General features: G+C 38.9%; 2 protein-coding genes across 2 annotated transcripts; one reads left to right on the forward strand and one right to left on the reverse strand.

The window, feature by feature from the left end:
* Positions 1-7: 7 nt before the first annotated feature.
* Positions 8-17,319, forward strand: mcm10 (minichromosome maintenance 10 replication initiation factor). Its single transcript, XM_079817944.1, has 18 exons — positions 8-99; positions 667-912; positions 2,033-2,278; positions 2,371-2,554; positions 7,173-7,338; positions 7,424-7,591; positions 10,115-10,231; positions 10,313-10,506; positions 10,597-10,667; positions 10,743-10,856; positions 11,261-11,378; positions 11,576-11,804; positions 13,958-14,090; positions 14,177-14,313; positions 14,552-14,665; positions 15,080-15,225; positions 15,363-15,405; positions 16,740-17,319. The coding sequence occupies exons 1-18, from the start codon at positions 93-95 to the stop codon at positions 16,821-16,823; spliced, it is 2,517 nt and encodes an 838-aa protein (XP_079674070.1). The 5' UTR covers positions 8-92; the 3' UTR covers positions 16,824-17,319.
* Positions 17,320-17,591: 272 nt separating this feature from the next.
* Positions 17,592-23,827, reverse strand: ucmaa (upper zone of growth plate and cartilage matrix associated a). Its single transcript, XM_079816974.1, has 5 exons — positions 23,688-23,827; positions 23,131-23,187; positions 22,812-22,907; positions 20,697-20,795; positions 17,592-20,187 (listed from the first exon to the last, which is right to left on the reverse strand). The coding sequence occupies exons 1-5, from the start codon at positions 23,743-23,745 to the stop codon at positions 20,090-20,092; spliced, it is 408 nt and encodes a 135-aa protein (XP_079673100.1). The 5' UTR covers positions 23,746-23,827; the 3' UTR covers positions 17,592-20,089.
* Between the last annotated feature and the right edge of the window lie 1,207 nt (positions 23,828-25,034).

The raw sequence follows: 25,034 nt of genomic DNA on the forward strand, positions 1-25,034 counted from the left end.
GCGCCAACATTGAAACAACAGCAGCCGCTTCTTCTCTTCCAGCAGGGATCTTTCATTTAAACACAAAGCAAGGAAAGGCGATCAAAATCAAAATGTCAGGTATGTCCAGCAGCATATTAGTAGAAATGTTAGACCCGTTTATTACTTGGTTGAATAAACCATAGGCTACTTAAATTAAACGATAAATGTCCCCTCACTTCCCTGTTCCCGTAAGCTCTTGAGCTGTTTTTCACTAACAGTTACTATATAATGTATATTAGGCTATTATGAGTATGTGATAATATAATTGCTACATTTGTTTAATTCGTTGTAAGTACTTTTGTATGCTGTTGTTGTTCTTTTGACGTACAGTTGTGGCCATAGTAACGCTAACGTTATATTCCTGTACTTCATTCGATCATATACTTTTATATGTCGCATTTCAAGAGTATTATACATGAGTCATATTAGTTTTAATCAATGGGTAACACCCTGTTCTAAATAGTATTTATAGATTATATATAGGATAATTAAAACATGTTATATATGTAATAATTGTTGTATTTACTAAATGTACAGTATTATATAGTTCATATATAGTAATTTTTTTTATTTTGTAACTGCTATATTTAATGACTGAGTAATTATACTGTACAATGTAATTATGTTCCATGTGTCTGACATCAGACGAGGAGGAGAATCTGGACATGTTGCTGTCTTTATTTGCGGAGAGTGAGAGCCAGAATCTGGAGACTCCCGCTGCTGCTGGAGAGGGCACTGACAATCTGGACGACCTCTTCGACGAGGATGATGACGGTCACCAATATATTGAGCCGGAGGAGGAGGAAGAAGGGGAAGAAGACGTGGCACCTGGGAAATCCAGCTCGGCTGAAGGGGGCAGTGACTTGAATAAGTCAAAAGAAGATCTGGAGGGTAATGCTCTAGTTATTCTGGGCATGTTTAGATATGATGTTTCATTAACAAAGTTCGGGAGGAGCACGTTCAAATGATCTATCCAATCATAATGTCATTCAAACCAGCTGTCAGCAATCAGTAATCAACATGTCTACCCAATCAGCACAAGTGGAGGATCATATAAATACCCAGTCAACTCAACAAAGTTCCTTGACAGGTTTTCAGCATCCCTCCACCACCCCATCTTCATCACACTCACCTGGTTACTTTCCTAACCAGAGATACGGGGGGAGTACTCTGGGTTTGGGCCAAATACCGAGCTCGGAGCCCTCTCCTCGGACAGCACGCCAAATACGCATACCATTTATTCTATCTGACTTATTTGTAAGTGTGAACTCGTGAAATGCGCAGGTTATACATGAAGGGTCCTATCATACACCCGGCGCAGTGCGATGCCAGGCGCGACGCAAGTGTTTTTTGCTAGTTTCAGCCTGACACAGTTATCATCTTCACGTCCAGCCATGTTTTTTAAACAGCAAATGCACTCGCACCCATCTGTTCGCCCATGGGCGTGCTGGTCTGAAAACAAGGTGTGTTTAGGCGCATTGTTGCCGCGTTGCTATTTTAAGGCAACTGAAAACGACTGCGCCATTGACCAACAAAAACCTGGGCTAAAGTCAATAGGTCAGTATTTTTTGTGTTATTTAAAGGGCTTGTTAGTAATATGCGCATATAGGCGGGTGCACAACGTGTGTACACTCTGCTTATTACACACACAGGGTGTGCAGTAGCACACAAACATTTTTAAATATTAAAAGTAAAAGGATTCTTCTCTTTCTGCTCGCAAATTCCGCCATGTAAATAGTGAATCCGCCATGGTGCAAGCGCAACTGGCTTTTAAAGGGAATGGGAAATGAGACTCTAATTGGTTTATTCCACGTTACGCCCCAAAACACACCCATTACTCATTAAGAGAGTAGGTTTAACCAAAGTTTGGACCATGTGCCTGGCACTCCAACCATTTTTTCCCCTTGTTAAACTAGATAACACGCCCTAAGTGCACCTGCGCCATGCCCACATATCGTTAAAATAAGGCCTGGACTGTTGTGTGGTGATGATGACTTTATTTGTCTTCCAGCCGAACTGAAATCAATGCAGCAGAAGATGCAAAAGCTACAGCAGCAGCTGGAGGCTTCACAGAAACCCACACAGCCTGAAAGCAAAGCCTCCATCCAGAGACAGGCAAGCACCAAACTCTTAACGCCACCTCAGGGGGGTTTGAAAACTACCCCACCAACACGACAGGGCAGCGATGCCTCTCCTCCATCAGGTGCCGCACCAAAACAGAAAAACAAGCAGAGGTCGGCCCACCAACCCAAATCAGGTGACACATTTTGCTTTTAAAAAGTATTATGGAAATGCTTGAAATATATGTATATCATATATGCTTTTTAAAACAATTTTTTTGTAAATTAGCATCCTCAGAAAGGCAGACTACTATTGGCCAGAGTATGAAGAACTGCCAATCTCAGCCAATGATAGACAGCATGTTGAAGTCACCGCCCCCTCTCAAGACTCCTCCCACTGTGCGTCAGGCCACACCTCGCCCATCTGTCAGTCAATCGGTTGCTGTGGAGAAATTCTCTGGTCTCAGACTCCGGTCAGTGGCTTGTTGAAATTATTAAAGCGGTCTTGTGCTTTTTTTTTCACTTTCAACTTTCTTTAGTGTGTAATGTTGCTGTTTGAGCATGAAAAATGTCTGCAAAGTTACAAAACAATTACTCCAAAGGGAGTTATTTTCTATATCAGCGCTCGCTGTTTCTGAACTCCCTAAAACGCCTGTGATTTTTTTTTCACAATATTCCTCATTATAATAATCCTTGCCTTATGGTCCAGATGACCAATCAGAGCGCATTGTGCTTTTCGGAAGGAGGGGCTTCATAAGCCCCGTTTTCACCAAAATTACCCGGAACAATTTGTACCAGGAACTTTTTTTCCCCCAGACCTGCTACTGCCACTGCGGTCTAAGTACCGTGAAGATTAGGCAAATTATTCCAGAGATGTGGGACTGCGTGCGACTGTTCCTCCCAGTCAGCGACGGACAGTAATCACTTTTGTGCGACACTGTCTGCAACAATAACAAGTATGGAGGAGATGCAAGCAGCGCTGCTTTTGCTAGTTATGTATTGGTTTACTAAAGAGGTAATTAACAAAACGGCGGAAAAGAGACGAGCACTGCTACTAAAGCGTATTATAAGACAACCAGTGTTGTGCGTGAACGAGTTCAAAAGAACGCGTTCATTGAACACGCTCATTTTTTCGTGAACGTTGAACTGAACGCAACACATTTTTTAATAAAGAACTTGAACGTGAATTAGTTCACATTATGTGTCATGAACGGCAGACATCACTGTAAATGAACGTTGGAATTTGTTTTCCATTGAAAACTGAGTGACATCTGTTTTCTCTTTTGAAACGCAACGAGAGAAAGTTCCTCCCTCCTGTATTCTCGCTGGTGCCGCTTAAATCATGTATCACCAGACAGAAATGGTTTTGACATTGTGTGCGCAATTCATTGCGGGCAACGTAGTGTCCGGCTGAGAATAGTTGAATAGCATACTGGCTTCCGCACAACGTTACCCGTGATGAATTGCAGCAGAGCGGGGTAGGCATAGCAACGCCGCGTAGCAGGCAACGACGAGAGCGCGGAGGGCTAGAGGAGCGAGAGAGAGAGAGAGAGAGAGAGACAGACAGACCAAAGACGAGAGTGAGAGAAAGCGCTGCAATTTTAAAAAAAATGGCTAGTGGAAGTGATGGCACGGAGACGGACACCGACAATTGCAGTGTCATGAGCAAATGTCTACAATGAGCAGCTTCAAAGAACGTTTAGTGATTTCTAGCTCGTAGTGTGAAAAAAAGTATTTATTTGAATATCTCACGAAAAAAGTAAAATGAACTGAACTTTGAACTAGTTCAGAATTAAAATTGTGAACTTTGAACGTGAACTCTTGAACTAGTTCAGAAAAGCTGTGAACTGGCACAACACTGAAGACAACGCAGAGTCCTGCACGGGTCCGATTTTGAAAACCCGCACCCGCCCGTACCCGCAGTGCTTAAACCCGCATCCGACCCGTTTTCCGACAACAGCACTAATTAAAATCCGCACCCGACCCGACCCGCTTAAAATAGAACCGACACCCGACCCGCACCCGCAATAAAAGCAGTTTAGCATATCACATTATTGACACACTTACAAAAATGTTTATTGCCAGCATACAGAAGTTATTACACGACCATTAACACAAGGACAACTTCTACCGGGAGCTTAACGTGGCTTAATGTACTGTTATTAAGAGACCAAACTCAGTAAACATAATACTAATAACGTATACTATGTACAAAAAATCAGATGAGCCCAGAATATGAACGCAACGCGTATAATTACACGTTAAACGTTTTCCTACCATAGAAAACCATTATAAAAAACACTTAACGTGGCTTATATGTAGGCCTACTAAGACAGTGTTATTAAGAGACCAAACTCAGGAAATATAACACAAATACTGTTCGATAGAACTGCTTGTGCTTGGTTTGTTACCACAGTTATCTGCGTGCTTCCTCAGCGATGAAGTTCCACATTTGCGGCTATCTTTTCTTCAACTCCTCATGATCCATCTTGACGGCTGCAGTGCAGGCAGAGCACGCGCGCGGTTGTGATTCTTCTGTGAGGGCACGCGCGCGCCGCGCGGCCACAGATGAACTGATATGGATTTGAAATTATTTTATCAACTTGGAATACAGGCAAGGCATATTTTTTTTAGGAACACATCTACAATATACATGCATATATTGTTTATATATAGGCCTATATTCGTTTGCACGTGACTGTTTAAAAAACGTGTTTAGACCCGTGTTTCTCCCTTGTCCGACCCGACCCGACCCGCACCCGCATCCGACACAGTAGGATGTTTTTCACCCGTTTCAGCAATATTCGCGGGTCACCCGTCGGGTACCCGCGGGTACCCGCACCCGTGCAGGACTCTGAGACAACGTATGTTATTATCAGCTATTACGGACATTGACCTTGAAATGGCTGAGACGAACGCGCGCCATCGGACAGAAAGAGCAAGACTGATATTTACTGAACGTAGAACGATCCTCGCAAAAGACTTTTAAAAATGCCGGTTGAAATAAAATGTTGCGTGGAGTCAACCAATCAGCATGTTCAACAGCCAAGTCCCACCCCCGAAAGTTCCCGAACTATGAAAAAGTACTACCTCGCGAGCAGGGCTGTTTGGAGGGGGAAATATTTACCCGGAACTTCATTTAGACCCTGGTTACTGCGGTCGAAACACACCGAGTACCACCCCAAAGTCCCTAGTTCCTGGGGAAAGTTCCTGTGGTGGAAACGCGGCTTTAGAGACAGAAACTAAACAGTGTAACTGACTTCCAGGAAGAGGTGCTGCAACAATATAAAATATGTGAAAAATGTGTTTTAAACATTCAAGCATGAAAACCTATTCCAGTAGACCCCTGTTGTGAACTTCTGTTGTTTCTTGAAGTAGAGACCAGGGGCCCGTTCTTCGTACCTCGCTTAATACATCTAAGATGATTTGACAGATCCCAGATCTTTTAATCGTGATAACTGATCTCTGGCTAATTTGGTTCTTCAAACGAATTTGCGTATTGGATTTAAATATCTGCATTAAATGATCTAAGATCACTACGCGTTCTTGTTTTCCCTGAAGAGGGCAGATGCATCGATACTCGAAACCACGATCAGCAATGCAGCGATTGGCTGGCGTCAAGACAGCAACGTAATGACATCATATAATTAAAAAGCCACATGGCAAAAAACTTGACAAATTACACAAAAAAAACCCTCGAATTTCTGAACCTTTATAAAGAAACAGCCAAACGACTAAACCAACATAAAAGTTATAATAGATAAATGATAAATGTTTTTTTTTTTTTTTACATGATTACCAATTATTTATATTCAAGATTTTATACAGTATTTGTACACCTTTTAAATTTTTATTTCAATGTTGTAATTGAATTTTTTATTCAATTTGAAGCAAATTTGTAACGTGAGAGTATTAAAGTTTCTTATGGGAGATCAAATTATCCTCTCTTGCGCTGCATCAAGCCACTCCCATAATATCCGTGATCACTTAATGCACGGCTCAGATTAACTGAACAACATGTGTGTAAACCAACAAAAATAAAATTATATAAAGTAATTATTCCATCACAAATAAATCGCTCAATCAAGTGGCTGTGTCTATATTATTATACACAACATTATACATATACAATATAACATTTTTATATTATTATTTAAAATTATTATTATTGCCCCAGGTTCAGTAATGCAGTCTTGTAATAAAGTAGCAGTGGCTGGGACAGATTTTAAGTATCACCTCAAGATGCAATCTAATCCTGTTTACATGAAATAAGCCTGCTCCCGAGCAGGTTTAAGCTTACGGACCTGTTGCTATGACAGCAAGTCCAGGATGAGCTTCGAAGAACCAAACAATCACAGATCATGCCAAATCGTCAACAATCAAATCCAGCTAACTGAGTTAGCGAGGTACGAAGAACGGGCCCCAGGAGAACTTGTATAGGTTTTTCAGCAGGACTTTATTGAGAAAAACGTGCTGTCTTTCCGCTGAGGTTCCAAGTCTGACTAAAGCCAGTTGAACATTGTATTTTATATACATTTCAAGGGGAGGGATTATACAGCAGGGGAGGAGACACTCTAAGCTATACAATCCTTGATTTAATCAGCATAACAGTGTCAATCACATGCATAGATGCTAATCCAATCACTCAGGCAGTATTGCTCTAAACTTGTCATGGTAAATAGTCAGGAAGTGCATAAAGACAAAAGACTTAATGTCTCAACCACTTACACAGCCTGACGTAATCGCCTTAGAATTTCCTCAAGTTTACTTCAAAATGTAAAACACAAATATAGATAATGTTTTCAATTATATTCTATTACATTGGAACCTAGATATAACAATGTATAAATTTGTAATCCACACCCCAAAAACAAAATCAAGACTTTGAAAAAAGGGCATAATATGGCCTCTTTAATTTAGCTTTAATTGGTTTCATTACATAGAATATTAATTAAAAAAAAGGTTATTTATAGGTCTTATCCTCATTAAATTAACTTGATACCATTTTACCTAACCCATAATTTTAGATAAATGTGTTTCAGATTTTCTCTTTCTTATTATTAAAAGCACAATGTATTTGTTTCTCTGTAGGAAACCACGCCTGTCTTCAATAGATATTGAGCAAAAAATGGCCACCCGCAAACTGATCAAGCTCTCTCAGCTGCCCGATCGACTGGCCAGGGACAATTTAGAGGACAGCGATTGGGTCACTTTTGCAGTGGTGATAAATAAGATTACCCCACAGAGCAAAAACAATGTAAGAGACCGGCATTTCTGAGATCTGAACTCATGTATATGGATTACGTTTTGTATGTTTGATTATACCCTTGTATATTTTGTAGGGGAAAACCTTCAGCATCTGGAAGCTGAACGACCTTCATAATCTGGAAGTGAATGTGTCTCTCTTCCTGTTTGGGTCTGTTCACACGGATCTGTGGAAGACTGACACTGGAACAGTGATTGGCATCCTCAATCCAAACCCAATGAAGAACAAAGACGGTTCCAATGAGGTTTGTGTACATAAAGCCCTCAATATCATATATTTTAAAAACAAACAAACAAACATTATTTTTGTATTAACATACATTATGTGAACGTGACTCTTTGCATCTTTAAAGGGGCTATTTTTAATTTTTTTTGCCAAAGAAACCTAAAAAATGAGACCTTCCCCATCTACCTAGGTTGTCTATGAAAGCCTGTAGTGAAGGACTCAAAAGGATATGGAGTTTTATGCGCGTCCCGAGAGTCTCTCTTCCGTTCTATGACACATGAAACAAATGTTTATACAATAGGATAATGGATAGCAGGATATTTCCGAAAGAGCCATTCTGTACTGTAATCATGTCAACGTGTCCTGCAAAGAAAAGAGAATTTCTCAAACTATAGTCCCACTTAAAAATAGATAATTTCAGACAGAGGGTCAGAATGAACGGTTTTACAACCTTTTTTTGTGAGGAACATATTAAATTAATTAATAAATTCATGCCATGACCCCTTTAAACCTAAATATTGCCTTGGCAAATGACTGAAAGTCGTAAAATTGCTAAAACAGAAATAACTAAAATTAAATTAAAATACCTTAAATAAAGCTAAATATAAAAAGAATAAAAATTAAATGAGCACAAAATTAATAACTTTAGTTTAAATGAAAGTATAAAAATAAATGCTCAATATAAATAATACTATACTATATACTAGGGGTGGGCGATATCTCGATATTTAAAATATATCGAGATATTTTTTAAACACGATATGGATTTTGACATATCGTATATATCGATATATTGTTTATATTTAATTCTGATTCCGCCACTTTGCTTGTTTTGCCTTCTCTGTGCTGTGCTCGCCCCCGCTCGCTCGCCCCTCCCCTCACGTGTTGTCATGGCGGCGTCCGCAACTAGCTCGGAGGCTACAGAACTCGTCTTAAAAACAACTGGCTCCATTATATGGAGATACTTCGGTTTTAAGGCGTCGGACGAACAGCAGACAGATGTCTACTGCCATGAATGGCGACAGTTGGTTCTAAAACACTTGATCCAAGATGCAGTTTACTTAGGCAGCATTACTTTGCGAGACAAGAACTCCCGCGACTGTACACCACGGAGAGAGAGCGGCTTGCTTGCTGGAGAAGGTTACTTACTATGCCCTTGATTTGAGTGGTTTTATTTTTGAATGAAAATTCATTATTTGCATGCGTTTTAAAGCCTTGCGCGTAGGGCACCATGCGCTTTCCAGAGCGCGCGCACTAAAAGCCTGTCAAACAAGTGATTACTGGACTAAATCTTACTGCGCTAATACTGTCAAATACACACAAGGTTAACATAAACACAGTCGGTTATGTCTAAAGTGAAGGTAAAATCGCCGCGTGTCTGTATATTAGATGCGTGAAAGTCTTAAATTGACAGCAGGGCAGCCTAGTGAACACGCTGCCGCTTGTCCTTAAAGGGACAGTTCACTCTAAAATGATGTCATTATTTACTCACTCTAATGTTGTTCCAAACCTGTATTAATTTCTTCTGTTGAACACAGACAGCTGATGGTAGCGATTGACATCCATATTATTATTTCCGACAATGGGGACCAGCAACTGTTTGGTTTCCAATATTCTTCAAAATATATGTTATGTCCAACAGAAGAAAGAACTTTATTCAGGTTTAAAACAACTTGAGCGCGAGTAATCAATGACAGAATTTTCATTTTTGAGTGAACTATTCCTTTAGTGGTTAATAAAATAACAAAAGACAAAGACAAAATCACTCACGGCTCTTGACTGAAAAACTAATACAGTAGCTTTAATAAGAATCAATGTATATTTTATAGGGAAGTCTATAGTGTTTTATTTTTACATTTATTAATTCAATTTCATACTTAAATGCTGCTGTACAGCTCTGAGCTGCCAGTGTAAATCTTTATAAATATATATTTATTTTATATTATACAGTACACTAGGAATGTGTACAAGGTTTTTTAAAAGTAAAGTTTTAAGTTTAAGTAAGGTTTTTCAAGTTTTTTAAGTAAAATAAAGAAAGAGTATTGCAATAAAAAAATAGTATTTTTTCCTCCTGAAGCTCTTGCTGTTCGGCTAAGAATAGAATAGCAAAAATCTGATGCGACTAGCCATCAGAACCGAACCGAACCGAACCGAAAACCGTGGTTAAAAAAAACAGAGGTATGTATTGAACTGTGGACTTGCTGTATTGTTGCATCCCTACTTTGTTCCTGCATGAGCTGCCTACCTCTTAGCACTTCAATAAAAAAAAAAGACTTTGTGGTATTTGGCATATTTGCTTTTGCAGTAGTTTTTGGGGGGTTATTTTTCCTTTAAAGATATCGAGATATATATCGTATATCGAGATATATTTTTTGCTCCATATCGCCCAGCCCTACTATATACTACATAAATACTAAAATAACGCTTTTGTACATAACCCCTTTTTATTATGTAAAAAAAGTCTGATTCTGGAAGTAAAACGTTGTGAACAATGTTTAATGTTAATTTTAATGAGTCATGTGGTATGTGTCTCTCTCTCCAGGTCAGCCTGACAGTGGACCACCCACAGAAGGTCCTTATAGTGGGAGAAGCCATGGACTTCGGCACCTGCAAGGCTAAAAAAAAGAACGGGGACTCTTGCACTCAGCTAGTCAACTTGGCAAGTCTCCATGTTCAAGCATCAACCTTTTCTGAAATATTTCACGATCAACCAACTCATTACTCCTGTTTGCTTTAACAGTACGAATGCCAGTACTGCCAATACCACGTTAAAGCCCAGTACAAGAAAATGAGCTCGAAGAGGGCGGAGCTTCAGTCCAGCTTCACAGGCTCCGCCCCTGGTAAAGGAAAGGGTCAGGGAAGTTTGAAGGAGCGCCTGTGCCAATCTAACTTTCACTACGGGGGCATGTCCTCACTCGCCTGTGCGCCCTCGACGTGAGTTCACTGCCTCTTTTTATGACCGTCACCTCCTTTCTAAATCCACACAAACCGTAAAATTATCATATGAATCTTTTATTTTGACAGGTCTGCCCCACAGCCAAAGAAACAACCCACAATGCAGTCTATTTTGGCATCCATCCCAACTAAGAAACTTGGTAAACTTTCTGTTATACACCTTTTTTCTCTTTTTGGGCTTGTTCATGATTTCTAATCAAGTGTTCCTCCGATAGCTCTGGATTCGGGCAAGGTGTTGGGCTGTTCAGATGACTTCAAAGGCCTGATGTCTATGCCGACGCCTGGAGCACTAAATATAAAGAGACATTTAGGACAGGCCAAGAGTTCAGGTAATTTAAAAGGATCGTTCACCCAAAACTTCTATGAGCATTTACTCACTCTCATGTCATTCCAAATCCATAAGATGTGTGTGGAACAGACTAAAATAACTCTCAAATCTCATTTACGCTTGTGCGTATTCAAACCACGCATCTCAAGGGCCACCATGCCAGATTCGACATCAAACACTGTTGGTTTTCATTCGTTTGAAGCGATTTGAGAGCCACTAGTTGACAGTTAAGAATAATTCTGAATGTTCTCTGATGCTGCAGTACTGTTTTGGGCCAGCAGATGTCTGCTGAATGCCACCCCGCAATTGAGATGCAATGAAACAAACCAAAAGCAGCACATTTGTCACTGGGATACCATGCAAATGTCATCTCTTGCTTTATTTTTTTATTTGCCTCTGTTTTAGCGGTGACTGGATCTTCAGTTGAGTCTATATCTGCATCTGACCTTCTCAAACAGCAGAAAGAAGAGCACCAGCAGAGAATGCTTGCCCGAAAGAAAAGGGCAGAAGAGATTCAAAACAGGTGAGATGTGTTTTTTTCATATTTTTAGTTACTGTTGCTTTTACTACTCATTGTATTTGTTTTGCATTACATTTAAAATCTGATACATTTAGTGTTTCCATTTTGAGTATTTGGAGTGGTTGTGTTCTTAATCAAGACCCTTAAACTGTCCTTATAGTAAGATGTGCTATAACTATATTTTTTTCACCTTTACCCAGGGTCCTGGGTCAGAATAGTAGGGGTCCTGTTGCTCCCTCCCGACCCAGTGTAAGCAGGGGTCCTCTGCTCTCCCCAAAAGCAGCCTCGGAAGTTCCGAAAGGGTCTTCTGGCCCTACGTCCCGTCTCTCAGGTCCTCCTGTTCCAACGCTGGGCCGTGGCTTTTCAGAAGGAGAGGACATCCTTTTTGATCTGTCTCCACCTTCATCAAAGAGCCTCTCGGCCACAAAGGTACGGGCCTGGGAAAATGCTCCATCATTTGTTAAAGGATTTTTTTAAATACCAGAATGTAGGGCTGGGCGATAAAACAATAACGATATGTATCGCGATAGACACGTAATCGATATCAATAAAAAATGCGTTCAATATATATATTTTAGTTTTTTCTTCGCCGGAAGAAACCAGAGGTTGCGAAGCAAGTTTGGTTGCATGAACAAAGGCACTCGCCCTCTAGTAACCAAGCAATGTAGGGAGTGACAGGCTAACAGCCAATCATGTAACTGTATCATGTTTGGTTGCGCCATATAGTTGTCTCGTGTTGGATTAATTCTTCAGTAAACAGAACCAGCGTGGAGTGATAAGTGGAAAATGAGTGCTGCAGCGGGCGAGGAAATTGATGATAAAAAGCTTGCTAGTATGGCAGTTTTTTGGATTTTATAAGTCTGACCGTAGTCAGACAGCAAATTATGTCGTCCCCACCAAGACTGGTAACACCACACACTTGTTTTACCAGCCTTGTTTATACTTTCGTCTGGCTCCGCAGCGCGAGCCTTCGCTGACACCGCGCGCCTCGTTCATTTGGGGACGTGTTTATACTCGACGCGCTCGCCGTTGTGCTATTCTTGCTTTGGCTGAATCCGAAATCGCCCCCTAAACCCTCAATCACTATTCCCTACTTTTGTCCACTAATACAGTTCACTTGAGTGAGTGAATGAAAACAAGTGAGAGAATTCGGACAGCCGCTGTGTGTACATCAGCTGTACATTTGTCATTGCAGTGTATTGTGGGATTGAATGAGTGCACTCAATAACGTCCACTATCGTTTTGGACACCACTACAAATGGCTGTCCCTTCAATTAGCGATTATAGGGGCGATTTCGGATTCAGCCTTTGAATGTACATGAAGAGGTACTCTGCATCAGTGCCTTATGAGAAAGCATCTAAACGGTAACCGTTACAAAGAAATAACGGCGGCACTGCACTTTAACATTAAGAGATAATTGTTTAGGGTTCATTGTGATTTTAGACTTGTGTTTATATTTAAATTATTTGAGTGTTTTCCATGGTTGTGTTGACATTTCTGCCTTTATAACTGAGGGGATTATAATCAGAGGAAGGTTACGTTTAAAATAAAAATGTTTAAATGTATAATATTTTTCTCCTGGTCCTTATTTTAAATGGGTCATAAAAAATATCAATAATTATCGATATCGACCGATATGAAACCCTTGTATCGTGATACAGTTTTCAGCCATATCGCCCAGCCCTACCAGAATGTTGCTTTAACTAATTTAATTGTCATAACTAATAATACTATATTATAAATACAAATGAAAAGATATGAAATAAATAATTATAAATATAAATGCCTTCATATAAGGTACCTTTTAATATAAATAAATTCAATACCTTACCTCTTTCCCCACCATTGACAGAATTTTCCAGCAGTTCATGGGTACATAAAATTGAGTACATTGAAAAATCGGGTACATATACAAACTTACCCACATTCAAGTGTTGACTAAAAAAGAATGCATGAATAAAATCTTGAAAAGCTAGAATAAAATGTTTTTGTTGTTGTTTAAAAGCAGAGGCTCTGTTATTTCTTTTGATATATTATATGTTCAGATAGTCATACAACAATTTTTTTATTGGGGCCATGAAAGTTTTGTGAAAATGATCCAATGCTGGCATTACATATTTGTAAATGTATTTCTTATTTTTTGTTTATTGATACAAGTTTACAAAAAGTATGCTCTAATGCAGTGGTTTTCAAACCAGTCGTGGAGCACCTCCAGCCCTGCACATTTTGTCCCTGTGTGCCAAAGGGCACCCTTCATGTGCACTTTTGGTCTTTTGAGACCTGAAATGGATGGGTCAATGTGCAGTGGTGGGGGGTCCCAGGACAGGGTTGAGAACCACTGCTTTAATGCATCTTTTTATTTTGATTAAAAACTAAAGCAGTCGATAGATTAAAATAATCTCATTAATCTTATGATTTCCATCCTCAAAGCAGTAATTCTGTAACATTTAAGTTAATTTATTTTTACTCTCCCAAATTTTCCAAGCAGCTCCCTCTGAAAACCCTTGATGCTTTCGGGATGATTTTCCATCTGCTTTAAATGAGTTTATAATAGCTGTTTTTGTTTCTTTTTGTTTATTAGTTGGCGGCAATGAGGAAACTCCAAGCCAAAGGTTCAGTTATTGTTAAAGACGACCCAAATGCTGTAAAACGCAAGCGAGCCAATAGCGATGACATCGCAGATCGAGTAGAGCGCAATCTCTCCACACCTAAAGGTACAGACATTCATGAGTTTTGTGATTGACTGTTTGCTTGTTTGCTTTTCTCGAAGGCGCTTATTCTTCTACAAATCTATCTGCAGTAACGGATGAGAATTCAATTGGTGAGGAGGAGGAGCCAGCTCAGAAAAAGAGGCGGGAACAGCTGGAGTACATCCAATCGGAGGAGTTTCAGCGTATCCTCAACGCCAAGTCTTCAAACTCGTGGATGATGGGAGAGGTGTGTATCTTGGCTGAACGGCGTGTGTAGGTGTTGATGTCATTATTGGTGGGCGGAGCTTGCGGTTGATTTGAAAGCAGGATACGGCACAGCAAGTGTTCGGCATGAACTGGCTTGATTTACTTTGGATGCTGTAGTGTTTTGGGTTTTTTTCACCACATGTGTGATATGAAATGATTGTTCAAGTCATACCCCGGTGGAATTTTCATGCATGTCCGACTAAATGTTATACGTCTAGATTGAGGAGCAGGCCATGCAGGAGTATTTTGAGCCGCTGGTGCAAAAAGAGATGATGGAGGAGAAGATGAAGAGCATCAGGGAGATGAAGTGTCGGGCCATCACCTGCAAAACTGTAAGTCAACCAACTTGCAACTAAAGAGACACAGCATCTGTCCTATATGCGGAGTAAGCCATACATTACATAACTCTGTTTTTCCAGTGAAAAATGAGGGTCAAAAAAGTGGTCCACTTTAAAATCCCAGTGGAATAACACATTTATTAATGTCTCTTATTCAGGTCCTTCCAAAAAAAATAAAAAAAAGAGCGCTTTCTCCTGCATCATTAGTAGCAAATTGGTATTTATTCACAGCAAGTCTTAATGACGAACCAATCTTGTGACATAATCCCTCTATAAATGTTCAAGAGGAACCCAAAACCAAACCTCTTTAAGATGCTAATTAGACAATTATGTGGTTTCGGACTGATTACACCTTTTAAATCACAGATCGTTTATGCGGTTAAGTTCATGAGCCCCTCTCGCCCGCAGTGTAAATACACCCACTTTAAACCAGCCGACCGCTGTGTGGAAGAGAAGCATGACTATCTGTGGCACGACGCCGTCAAGCGCTTCTTCAAATGCCCCTGCGGGCAGAGGAAGATCTGCCTGGCGCGGATGCCACACGGAGCCTGCAGGTGGGTGACGCAGCAGGGCTTTCGGTATTCATGGGTTACATTTTATAGTAGACATTTGATAAGATACTGACATTTTAATACTTAATTGTCAGTTGATAAGTTGCTGTAATAACTTAAATTTCACTTTTCCATTTTAGCCATTGTGGCCTCTTCAAGTGGGAGAGAGACGGCATGTTAAAGGTACAGTTTCAATTCTTTACTACTATTATATCATTTTTTTTATTCTGATTGCTTGACACAAGTTACAACAGAATATATAAATTGCATTTAATTTTCTATAAATGCACCGCTGTGCAGTGTTATTTTACTATTATTTATATACTGTTAAATATAGTATTATAGAGGGTAACCATTGATGTCACTTTCCATTGAAAACACTTTGATGATAATCGAAAATAAGTGAGTTTTTGTCAAAGTTTACAATTTTTTGTTGTTGTTTGAGGTCTTATTGCAATAATGCCACAAGTTGCCAGTACAAGAAAAGACTTGATTGTAACTCAGATATTATTTATTTCAATAATCCAAATGTATAAAATAATTAACTTTAGAAATAAGAAATCAATTTTTAAAAAGTAAATTAAACCAACAATAAGCAGATAGGAACATGAGTGAAGCGTGTGATCATGTTCGTTTCACATTGCTTTTGTGCTCTAGTACTAGGCCTTCATTTATGTGTGAAACTTTTAGATTTATTCAGGAATTATTGATTTTATTTGCAAATTTCTTTAAAAATGCTCTATCGCAGTCACCCTCTCTCTCTGTGTGTGTGTGTGCATGTGTGTGCACGTGTTTGTGTAATCATGTTCATTCCACATTGCATTTGTGATCTAGTACCAGGCCTTTATGTGTGAATTTTCAGATTTATGATGGAATTATTGATTTTATTTGCACATTTCTATAAAAATGCTCTCTATTGCAGTCGTGTGTGTGTATATATATATATAATATAATATAATATAATATATATATATATATATATATTTTCTGCATTTCCCATTCATTTTCAATGTGGGGTCATATTGACCCCAAAGACCAGATTTGTAAAAAAATAAAAATTATAATGATGTTTACATAGCTTCAGAACAACCAAACCAAGCCCAGTTTTTTTTGTGTGTGTGTATAGATTGATGTAGGAAAATTCACAAAATCTTATTCCACTGAGATGAAGGAAACCATTATTTCTACTAAGGAAAAGTCGATCAATCCATTTGCTTTTCTTTTCTGTAGCTTTTGACAGTCTGTAAAAATATACCTCAGATTTCTTGTCAAATCTATTTGTAACGTCAATCTCAAAGCTCTTTTCTTTGTTTTGTGTGTTTTTTTGTGGCATTCACGCTGAAAACCAATGCTTCCGTCCTGTCTTTTTGCCACTCAGTGGGCGTAACTGCAGACACTGTGACGTCACGTGGATACGCTCCATATATAAAGAATTAGAATTGGGTGGCATTTTTCAGTGGCACTTTAGCAATTTAATTATATAAGTGTGTAACCCGCTCTTTATTTCACTTCCACAGGAGAAAAAGGGACCCAAAATCGGAGGGGAGCTACTGTTGCCACGCGGAGAGGAACAGCCCAAATTCCTCAGCAGTTTAAAGTAGAGTCAGCTGTCCTGTGTGCGGTCTCCATCCAGCTTCATCTGAGGAGTCTAAACACACAGACGAGGAGGCTTTGGATCATGTCTTTATACACGGAAAGTGCGACTTGTGTGGTTTTTGTGAATATTTTAATTTTTTTTTAGTAGCATTTACGTCTGTTGTCTATATATTTGTTATTTTAAGATAAGCTGTCAAGCCTTTTTAAATGTAAATATGTACTATTATTTTAATTTTGAACTTTTACATCAACTGTGATTTAACGATACTAAGTGAACTTGTGACCGTTCTCATGTTAATTTGACTGGAGGGGATAGCACACATGCTAAATCTTGTTCGTCTCACAGCATGCCGTGATATTTTAAAGCTTTATTACCCCTCTGTGCTCTTCCTTAAGCAGTAGGAGTGGCAGTGTGTCGTTCTCCTGTCAGTCAGGTGCACATGAGATTTGGGTAATGGCACAGAGGCTCAGGAATCTCAATAAATCTGTCTTTCTACTTGTTTCCTTCTCCCTCTTTTTCCCATCTGTCTAAGCTCTCAACACTGGAATGTCATTCTATTGCCAACAAATATTGCCTTGGAATTATTGTTCCATCTGTAGATGCACAAATCAGATCTTTTTTTTTTTTTACTTCACTATATATATATATATATATATATATATATATATATATATATATATATATATATATATATATATATATATATATATATATATATATTACCATATTTATGACATTTCAAGACTTTTAAATAAAGACAAAACTCCTTTTTACATTTTACTTTTATTGGCTGTTACTTTCCCTTTTTTTATCTTTCTGGTTGTTGCGTTTGATATAAAATCCTCACTAATGTGGAAAATGAAAGGAAAAGGGAGGTCAGATGATGGCTGAATGTAATTACTGAAGAAGGAAATGAGCAGTTGTTCTTGAGGGGAAAAAACTTAAAACCACATGCTAATCATGAATGCTTAAGGAGTCCAGTAAAGAGAATTTTAGATTCAAGATGAGTGATTTATAACACACACAAACACAAACACCTTCCATACACATAAACCCTTTTATTATACATGTATTATACAGAGCCCCTAGCATGGTACTGGAAAAAATATGCGATGTGAGGAGAAAAAAAATGAATGATAAGTTTGATAATATTGATTTATAATTAAAGTTTTGCATTCCACTGAGAAGCTTTGGAAGAGAACACAAAAGCATTAACATTATATAAAAAAAACATTTCAAAGCTTTTGTGTTTGCTCGCAAAACTTGTGTGTTCCCCCAAGAAACTTTGCATTCGCTCATAAAAATGTTGCGTTCCCTTGCAAAACTTTTTTTGCATAAACGTATAAAGCCCCCCCCCCCCCCCCCCCCCCAAAAACTTTGCATTTGATCGCACAAAAAAATAAACCTTGGTGAACGCAAACATTTTGCGAACGAACGCAAAGTTTATTGGGGGAACGCAGATATTTTGCAGGCAAATGCAAAGTTTCCCCCGTGAATGCAAAAATTTGTGAACGTATGCAAAGTTTCTCCGTGAACACAAAGATTTTGTGAGCGAACGCAATGTTTATTGGTGGAACGCAAACATTTTGTGAGCAAACGCAATGTTTCCCCGGTAAAAACGCAAACATTTGTGAACGTATACAAATTTTCTCCGGTGAACGTAAACATTTTGCGAGCATACACAAATTTTATTGGGGAAACGCAAACATTTTGCAAGCGAACGTAAAGTTTATTGGTGGGACGCAAGCATTTTGTGAGCGAACTCAACGTTTCCCCGTTGAATGAAGACATTGCGAGCAAATGCAACGTTTCCCCGTTAAACGCAAACATTTGAGGACGTACTCAAAGTTTCTCCAGTGAACGCAAACATTTTGCGAGCATACGCAAATTTTATTGGGGGAACGCAAACATTTTGCGAGCGAACGTACATTTTATTTGTGGGACAAACTAATTTTGTGAGCGAACTCAACGTTTCCCCTGTGAATGCAGACATATTGCAAGCAAACGCACATTTCATTGGGGGAACGCAAACATTTTGCAAGCAAACAAAGTTTATTGGTGGCTGGTGGGACAAACATTTTGTGAGCAAACTCAACGTTTCCCCGTTGAACACAAAAATTTGTGAAAGTACGCAAAGTTTCTCCAGTGAACGCAAACATTTTGCGAGCATACACAAATTTTATTGGGGGAACGCAAACATTTTGCGAGCATACACACATTTTATTGGGGGAACGCAAACATTTTGCGAGCATACACAAATTTTATTGGGGGAACGCAAACATTTTGCGAGCATACACACATTTTATTGGGGGAACGCAAACATTTTGCGAGCATACACAAATTTTAATGGGGGAACGCAAACATTTTGCGAGCGAACGTAAAGTTTATTTGTAGGACACAAACAAAAATTTTGTGAGCGAACTCAACGTTTCCCCTGTGAATGCAGACATATTGCAAGCAAACGCAACATTTCTCTGTTAGAAAACGCAAACATTTGTGAACATGCGCAAAGTTTCTCCGTGAAAGCAAACATTTTGTGAGCATACACACATTTCATTGGGGGAACGCAAATATTTTGCGAGCAAACGTAAAGTTTATTTGTGGGACAAACTAAATTTTTTTGAGCGAACTCAACGTTTCCCCTGTGAATGCAGACATATTGCAAGCAAACGCAACGTTTCCCCTTTAAAAAACGCAAACATTTGTGAACATGCGCAAAGTTTCTCCGTGAACGCAAACATTTTGCAAGCATACACGCATTTCATTGGGGGAACGCAAACATTTTGCGAGCAAACGTAAAGTTTATTGGTGGCTGGTGGGACAAACATTTTGTGAGCAAACTCAACGCTTCCCCGGTGAAAGTACACAAAGTTAAATTTTACTTTATTGGGTAATGCAGACATTTTGCGAACAAATGTAAAGTTTATTGGTGGGACACAAACATTTTGTGATCATACTCAACGTTTCCCCGTTAAACGCAAACTTATCGAAAACGAACACAAAGTTTCTTGGGGGAACGCAGACATTTTGCGAGCAAACGCAAAGTGTCTTTGGAGGAATGCAAAACAGTTGCAAGAGACTGCAAAAGCATTATCATTTTTCCTCCCATCTCATATTTTTTCCTCCCATCTCATCGTTAAGGGGCTCCGTAGTACTAAGAGGTTTAAATCTATAAGTGCTTATATGTTTTGGATAATAGTTACATAATGTCATGAAAGTATCCCTCAACCGAAGATCCGCTTTCGAGGCACTGCGTGTGCTCATATGTGCTCAGACGTACCGGCGGTGGTGAGGGTATCGTGGGTATTGCCCATCATAGTTGAATTCTCTCCACTGTTCGTTCTTCTCTCTGGTCCTCTCATTCTGTTCTGTTGATGCAAAGACACAGCAGCTACAACTGGATCCTGAGACCCTTTCTCAAAGACAATCCATATATTGAATAATAAAAGGTAACAATTGACTAAGTCTAAAATAAATGTAGTCTTTTTACTGCAGTAACATGGTATTTAGCCATCCAAAAGAAATAAAAATATTCACATTATGTAGAAACAATAACTGTGGTATTGTTTGGAACTAGGGTTTCCATGGAATTTATAACTCCAATCTCTAATCTGTTCTTAATCCGTGTCCTTGGAACGTTCAAATTTTCAATTTAAATGTCGTCTGCTGTGCCAAATTTCAGCTCCAAATCAGTGCAGGAATCTAATGTCACCAATCTAGTGTTCTGGATTATAATTCTGGTGTCTGAGAGGCTCCGAGCCACTGCTGTCATCAGACTCTTATTAGTCTGGCAGGCCTGTCTGCTATCTTTATCCCGTATAGGTTTTGCTCAGCGTGTTTCTTTTTTCTGGCAGCCAAGATAATCAAACAGTCTCACCATCGCGCTCCTCCTCTAAATAGTTCTCGTATTCGTTGTTTTGTTCCTCATAGTGCTCGCTCCTTCGCTCGTTCGCAGCCATCTTCATCCTTTGCTCCGCTAAAAGCGATTGAAAAGACACATTTCAGCATAGAAATCAGTGCATTGCAACATTTGGTAGTGCGTGAGCAGTTAAGTGTCCGTCCTTGCAAGCCTGCAAAAACATTTTTTCCTGCTCTCATCTCTAGAGGTGGTCTCAGAGTACTCAAAAACCCTAGACTGTTCAACATAAACAGGTTTAAGGGTAACACACACACACATTCCCATAAACCAGCTGACAGCAGTTCACAGATATTAGCAAATTGGGTGCCAACAATAATCAAGGTTTCGCGCTCTCTCTCCATTAGTGAGGGAGGTTAGTTTAGCTCATGTCTGCACATTCCACTCTCGGGCCCCAACTGCTTTAACTCCACCAACCTGCAGTGTATGCTCCTGCACCATCACACACACACTGCTGACAACTTGAAATACACTTCAGTAAAACTTTTCCATGCCTTCATTGCTGCAATCGTAGGCTGGCAGGCAAAGGGACGGCCTGGTGGCGTTTGGGCGAGTGTCAGTATGTGTATGTGTGGGAGGGAGAGAGAGAGAGAGAACAGCTCCATATTGTCCAGTTGGTCCTTCTAGCCCAGTGCTTCTTAAAGCTTTTGACTCAAGGCCTCCAGTTGTCCAAGATATTATTATTTTTGCTAGGTGAATAAATACAAATCGTCCACAATTAATTTTGTGACTCCAGAAGTTTGTTCTTCAATAAAAAATAAGTTTAAATAAGTCGGCTTTAGAAGTATTTTTTAGCATTTTATTTGTTCGTTTTTATTTTATTTTACTACATATTAGTTCTTTTTTTTAGTCCTGTCACACGTGCATATTGTATTGTGTTAGGAAATGTTGGGGAAAGTTACTTTTAAAAGTAATGCGTCATTCCCTTAGAAAGTAACTAATTGTGTTATTCGGTTACTTTTTATGGAAAGTAATGTTACACTACTTTTGCATTACTTTTTATCACCTGGGCCGGGCAAGCTTGTTTGCTTTTTAATAAAGAAAAATTATATTTTTGGCAAATTTTAAAAGCCCTTTCACACCAAAAGTAAAATGAATAAGCCTCAGGCTGATAGAAATGCAAATTCACACCTGTACAGAAGTCAATAAATGGTAACACAAAGTAACTTAAAAGATATTTTGTTGTAAAAGTAATGTGTTACTTTACTCATTGCTTTAAAAAGTAATCCGATTACTTAGCTCGTGCATTACCCCCAACCAGTGTTGCCACAGTTTCTTTGAAAAAGTAATCTGATTACTGATTACTCCTTTAAAAAGTAACTTAGTTACTTTTAAAATCAAGTAACCTGTAAAGTAACTAAGTTAGATTACAAGTTACTATATTAGTTACATTCGGCAGCTCCCGACAACACCCCTGCCGCCTCAACATAAAAATGGCAACCATTTTTGCCAACAATCACTTTATTGGAAGTGCATTTTTTACAATGTATCTCCTGACATTTTAAATTGAAATTAAAAAAATATTTCCTAAATAAAAAACATGTTTTAATAAAAAATGTAAAAGACAGTCTTTCTTGACTTCACTTAACATAAATACTCTCCCCGAGACGCAAGAAGAAAGCAAAAATACATATTTTTACTAAGGAAAATAGTAACACACAGTGACTTGGATAAATTACTTTAATCTGATTACTGGTTTGGTAATAGTAACGCGTTAGATTACTCGTTACTGGAAAAAGTAGTCAGATTAGAGTAACGCGTTACTGGCATCACTGCCCCCAACAGTGGTGAAATGCTTATTGGCACTTTAATCTGCATATTTAATTAAGTAGACTCGGGTACAGAATAGAAGACTATGAGGAATGGTAATAATTTGGTAATAAATGTTATATTTACGGTTCTGGTTAGTTTTATGTATGTTGTTATCTATTATGTTAAACTGTGGTGTTTTATTTGAAATCCCCATCATAGTGTTTAAAGTGTAAAGGTTCCAAAAGGGAAAACTTCCAAAACTACAGATCACAAGAGTAATTTTATCTTTGTTATTATGAAAAAAGCAGAACTGACTGCACTTACCATAATACTCTTCATACGTTTTTGGGGATCTGCGACCGCGGCGTTTGAAGAAGTTTGAGGCATCGGATGCTGGCATGAAAACTCGTTTAGATGCGCCTGCAAAAGCAATGGAGTAAGAGGAGAGAGCGTGTGTGTGTGTGTGTCTGTGTGTGTTTGTTTGTGAGACCAAATGGGGTTTTTTTTTAAGTAGTTTTCTGTGAGGGTTGTGTTTAGAGGATAGAATATACAGCTTGCACTGTATAAAAAATTATTGTCTATAGAAAGTCCCCACATTATGTGTGTGTGTGTGTGTGTGTGTGTGTGTGTGTGTTGAGATCACCTTGAGCTTCACTGTCTTTTCCATCTTTAACGGCTGCACTTTCAACCCCTGCCAGCACTAAAGAGAGAGAGAGAGTTTTCTTTTCACAGTTTTTCTGATCAGGTTTTTAAGTAAAGTCTTCTGATATGAAATATTTGCTAACACTTCCTCCAATGTGTTTTAAAAGACATTAAAGCAGTCTTTGAATACACTAAAAAAAATTCCATGCTAATACAATATTTCTTTAAATATGGTTCCTTATGACATTTTGTATATGTACTGCAGTACATTTTGTCCTAAATAACCTAAAATAACATGTAAAAACAATGGGATATGAATATGGTAATCATGATATAGCAAAGCACCATGGGACAGTATCTAAAATCTTCACTGTACCATTTGGTAAAAGTAAGTATGATTGTGAAGAAACATTTCAAATCAGATTATCCATTTAATTTTAATCATACATTTAAAAAAAATAAATGATCTAAATGAGGACTTCTCATATGGTTTTAATGTATTTATAAATACTACTCACTTGCACTAAGCCTACCCTAAAAGAAAACAAAGTTACTCACCAATTAAAATGAGGACTGTGGGCAGCAGTGTGAGCAGGACAGTATGACTCCAGGCCATCCTTAAGAAGATGAGCGTGTCCTACTCTGGTATCAGAACCACAGCAGAGAGTCCTGAGACCTGAGAGAGAGCATGTGTATGTGAGAAAAAGAGAAAAGAGGGAAGGCAAGGAAAGGAGGGGGAGCTGGAATTTCACTCGCAGGAGGGGCGAGAGAGGGAGACACGAACCCCAGCTCACACCCACTGATCAGACCCTCTGTGTGCATAAGAGCCCCTATCATCATTGACTTCTGCTGTCCAAACTTCTGGATCTGGCAGATTTACAGTTTAGCATCAGGTTTCCTTTCTAGTGAAACAAATGAACAACAGATCAAGTGTATGTGATGGAGTTCTCTAGCAGCTTCTCATCAGGATTAAGCGATTAACTCAATATCAGCAAGATCACCTGTCATAAATAATTCTCCCTGCATTCCCCTGGATCAGACTCTACCTATCCATCCGTCCATCGTTTATCTATCTGTCTCTCTATCTGTCCGTCCATCCATCGTTTATCTATCTATCTATCTATTGGCAGTTTGTTTGTTTATTCACTCATTCTTTCAATCCATCCATTATTTATCTATGTCTATCTATCGTTCCATCTATTCCATCCATCCATTCCATTTATAATTTATTGGTTTGTTCTTTCTATCTATCCATCCATCGTTTATCCATCCATCTATCGCTCATTCTATCTATTGTTTGTTTGTTCTTTCCATTCATCGTTTATCTGTCTATATTTAAAAATAAAAATATTTACCTATTTTTGTTCGTTCATTAGTTCCATCTATCTATCTATTGGTATTTGTTTGTTTGTTTGTTTATTCATTCGTTCTTTCCATCCATCCATCCATTATTTATCTGTCCATCAGCTTGTCTGTCCATCCGTCTGTCTGTCTGTCATATCCATCTATCTATCGTTCTGTCTATCTGTCGTTCCATCTATCGTTCATTCCATCCATCTATATATCTGTCTGTCTGTCTATTTTATCTATCTAATCTACACTACATCACCAAAAGTTTTGGGAAGCCTGCCTTTACATCCACATGAACTTTAATGAGTTGGCCCACCCTTTGCAGCTATAACAGCTTCAACTCTTCTGGGAAGGCTTTCCACAAGGTTTAGGAGTGTGTTTATGGGAATCTTTGACCATTTTTCTAGAAGCACATTTGTGAGGTCAGGCACTGATGTTGGACGAGAAGGCCTGGCTCGCAGTCTCTGCTCTAATTCATTCCAAAAGTGTTCTATCAGGTTGAGGTCAGGACTCTGTGCAGGACAGTCAAGTTCCTCCACGCCAAACTCGCTCATC

The sequence above is a fragment of the Gobio gobio genome, assembly GCF_949357685.1.
Source record: "Gobio gobio genome assembly, chromosome: 5".
NCBI classification, from domain to species: Eukaryota; Metazoa; Chordata; class Actinopteri; order Cypriniformes; family Gobionidae; genus Gobio; species Gobio gobio.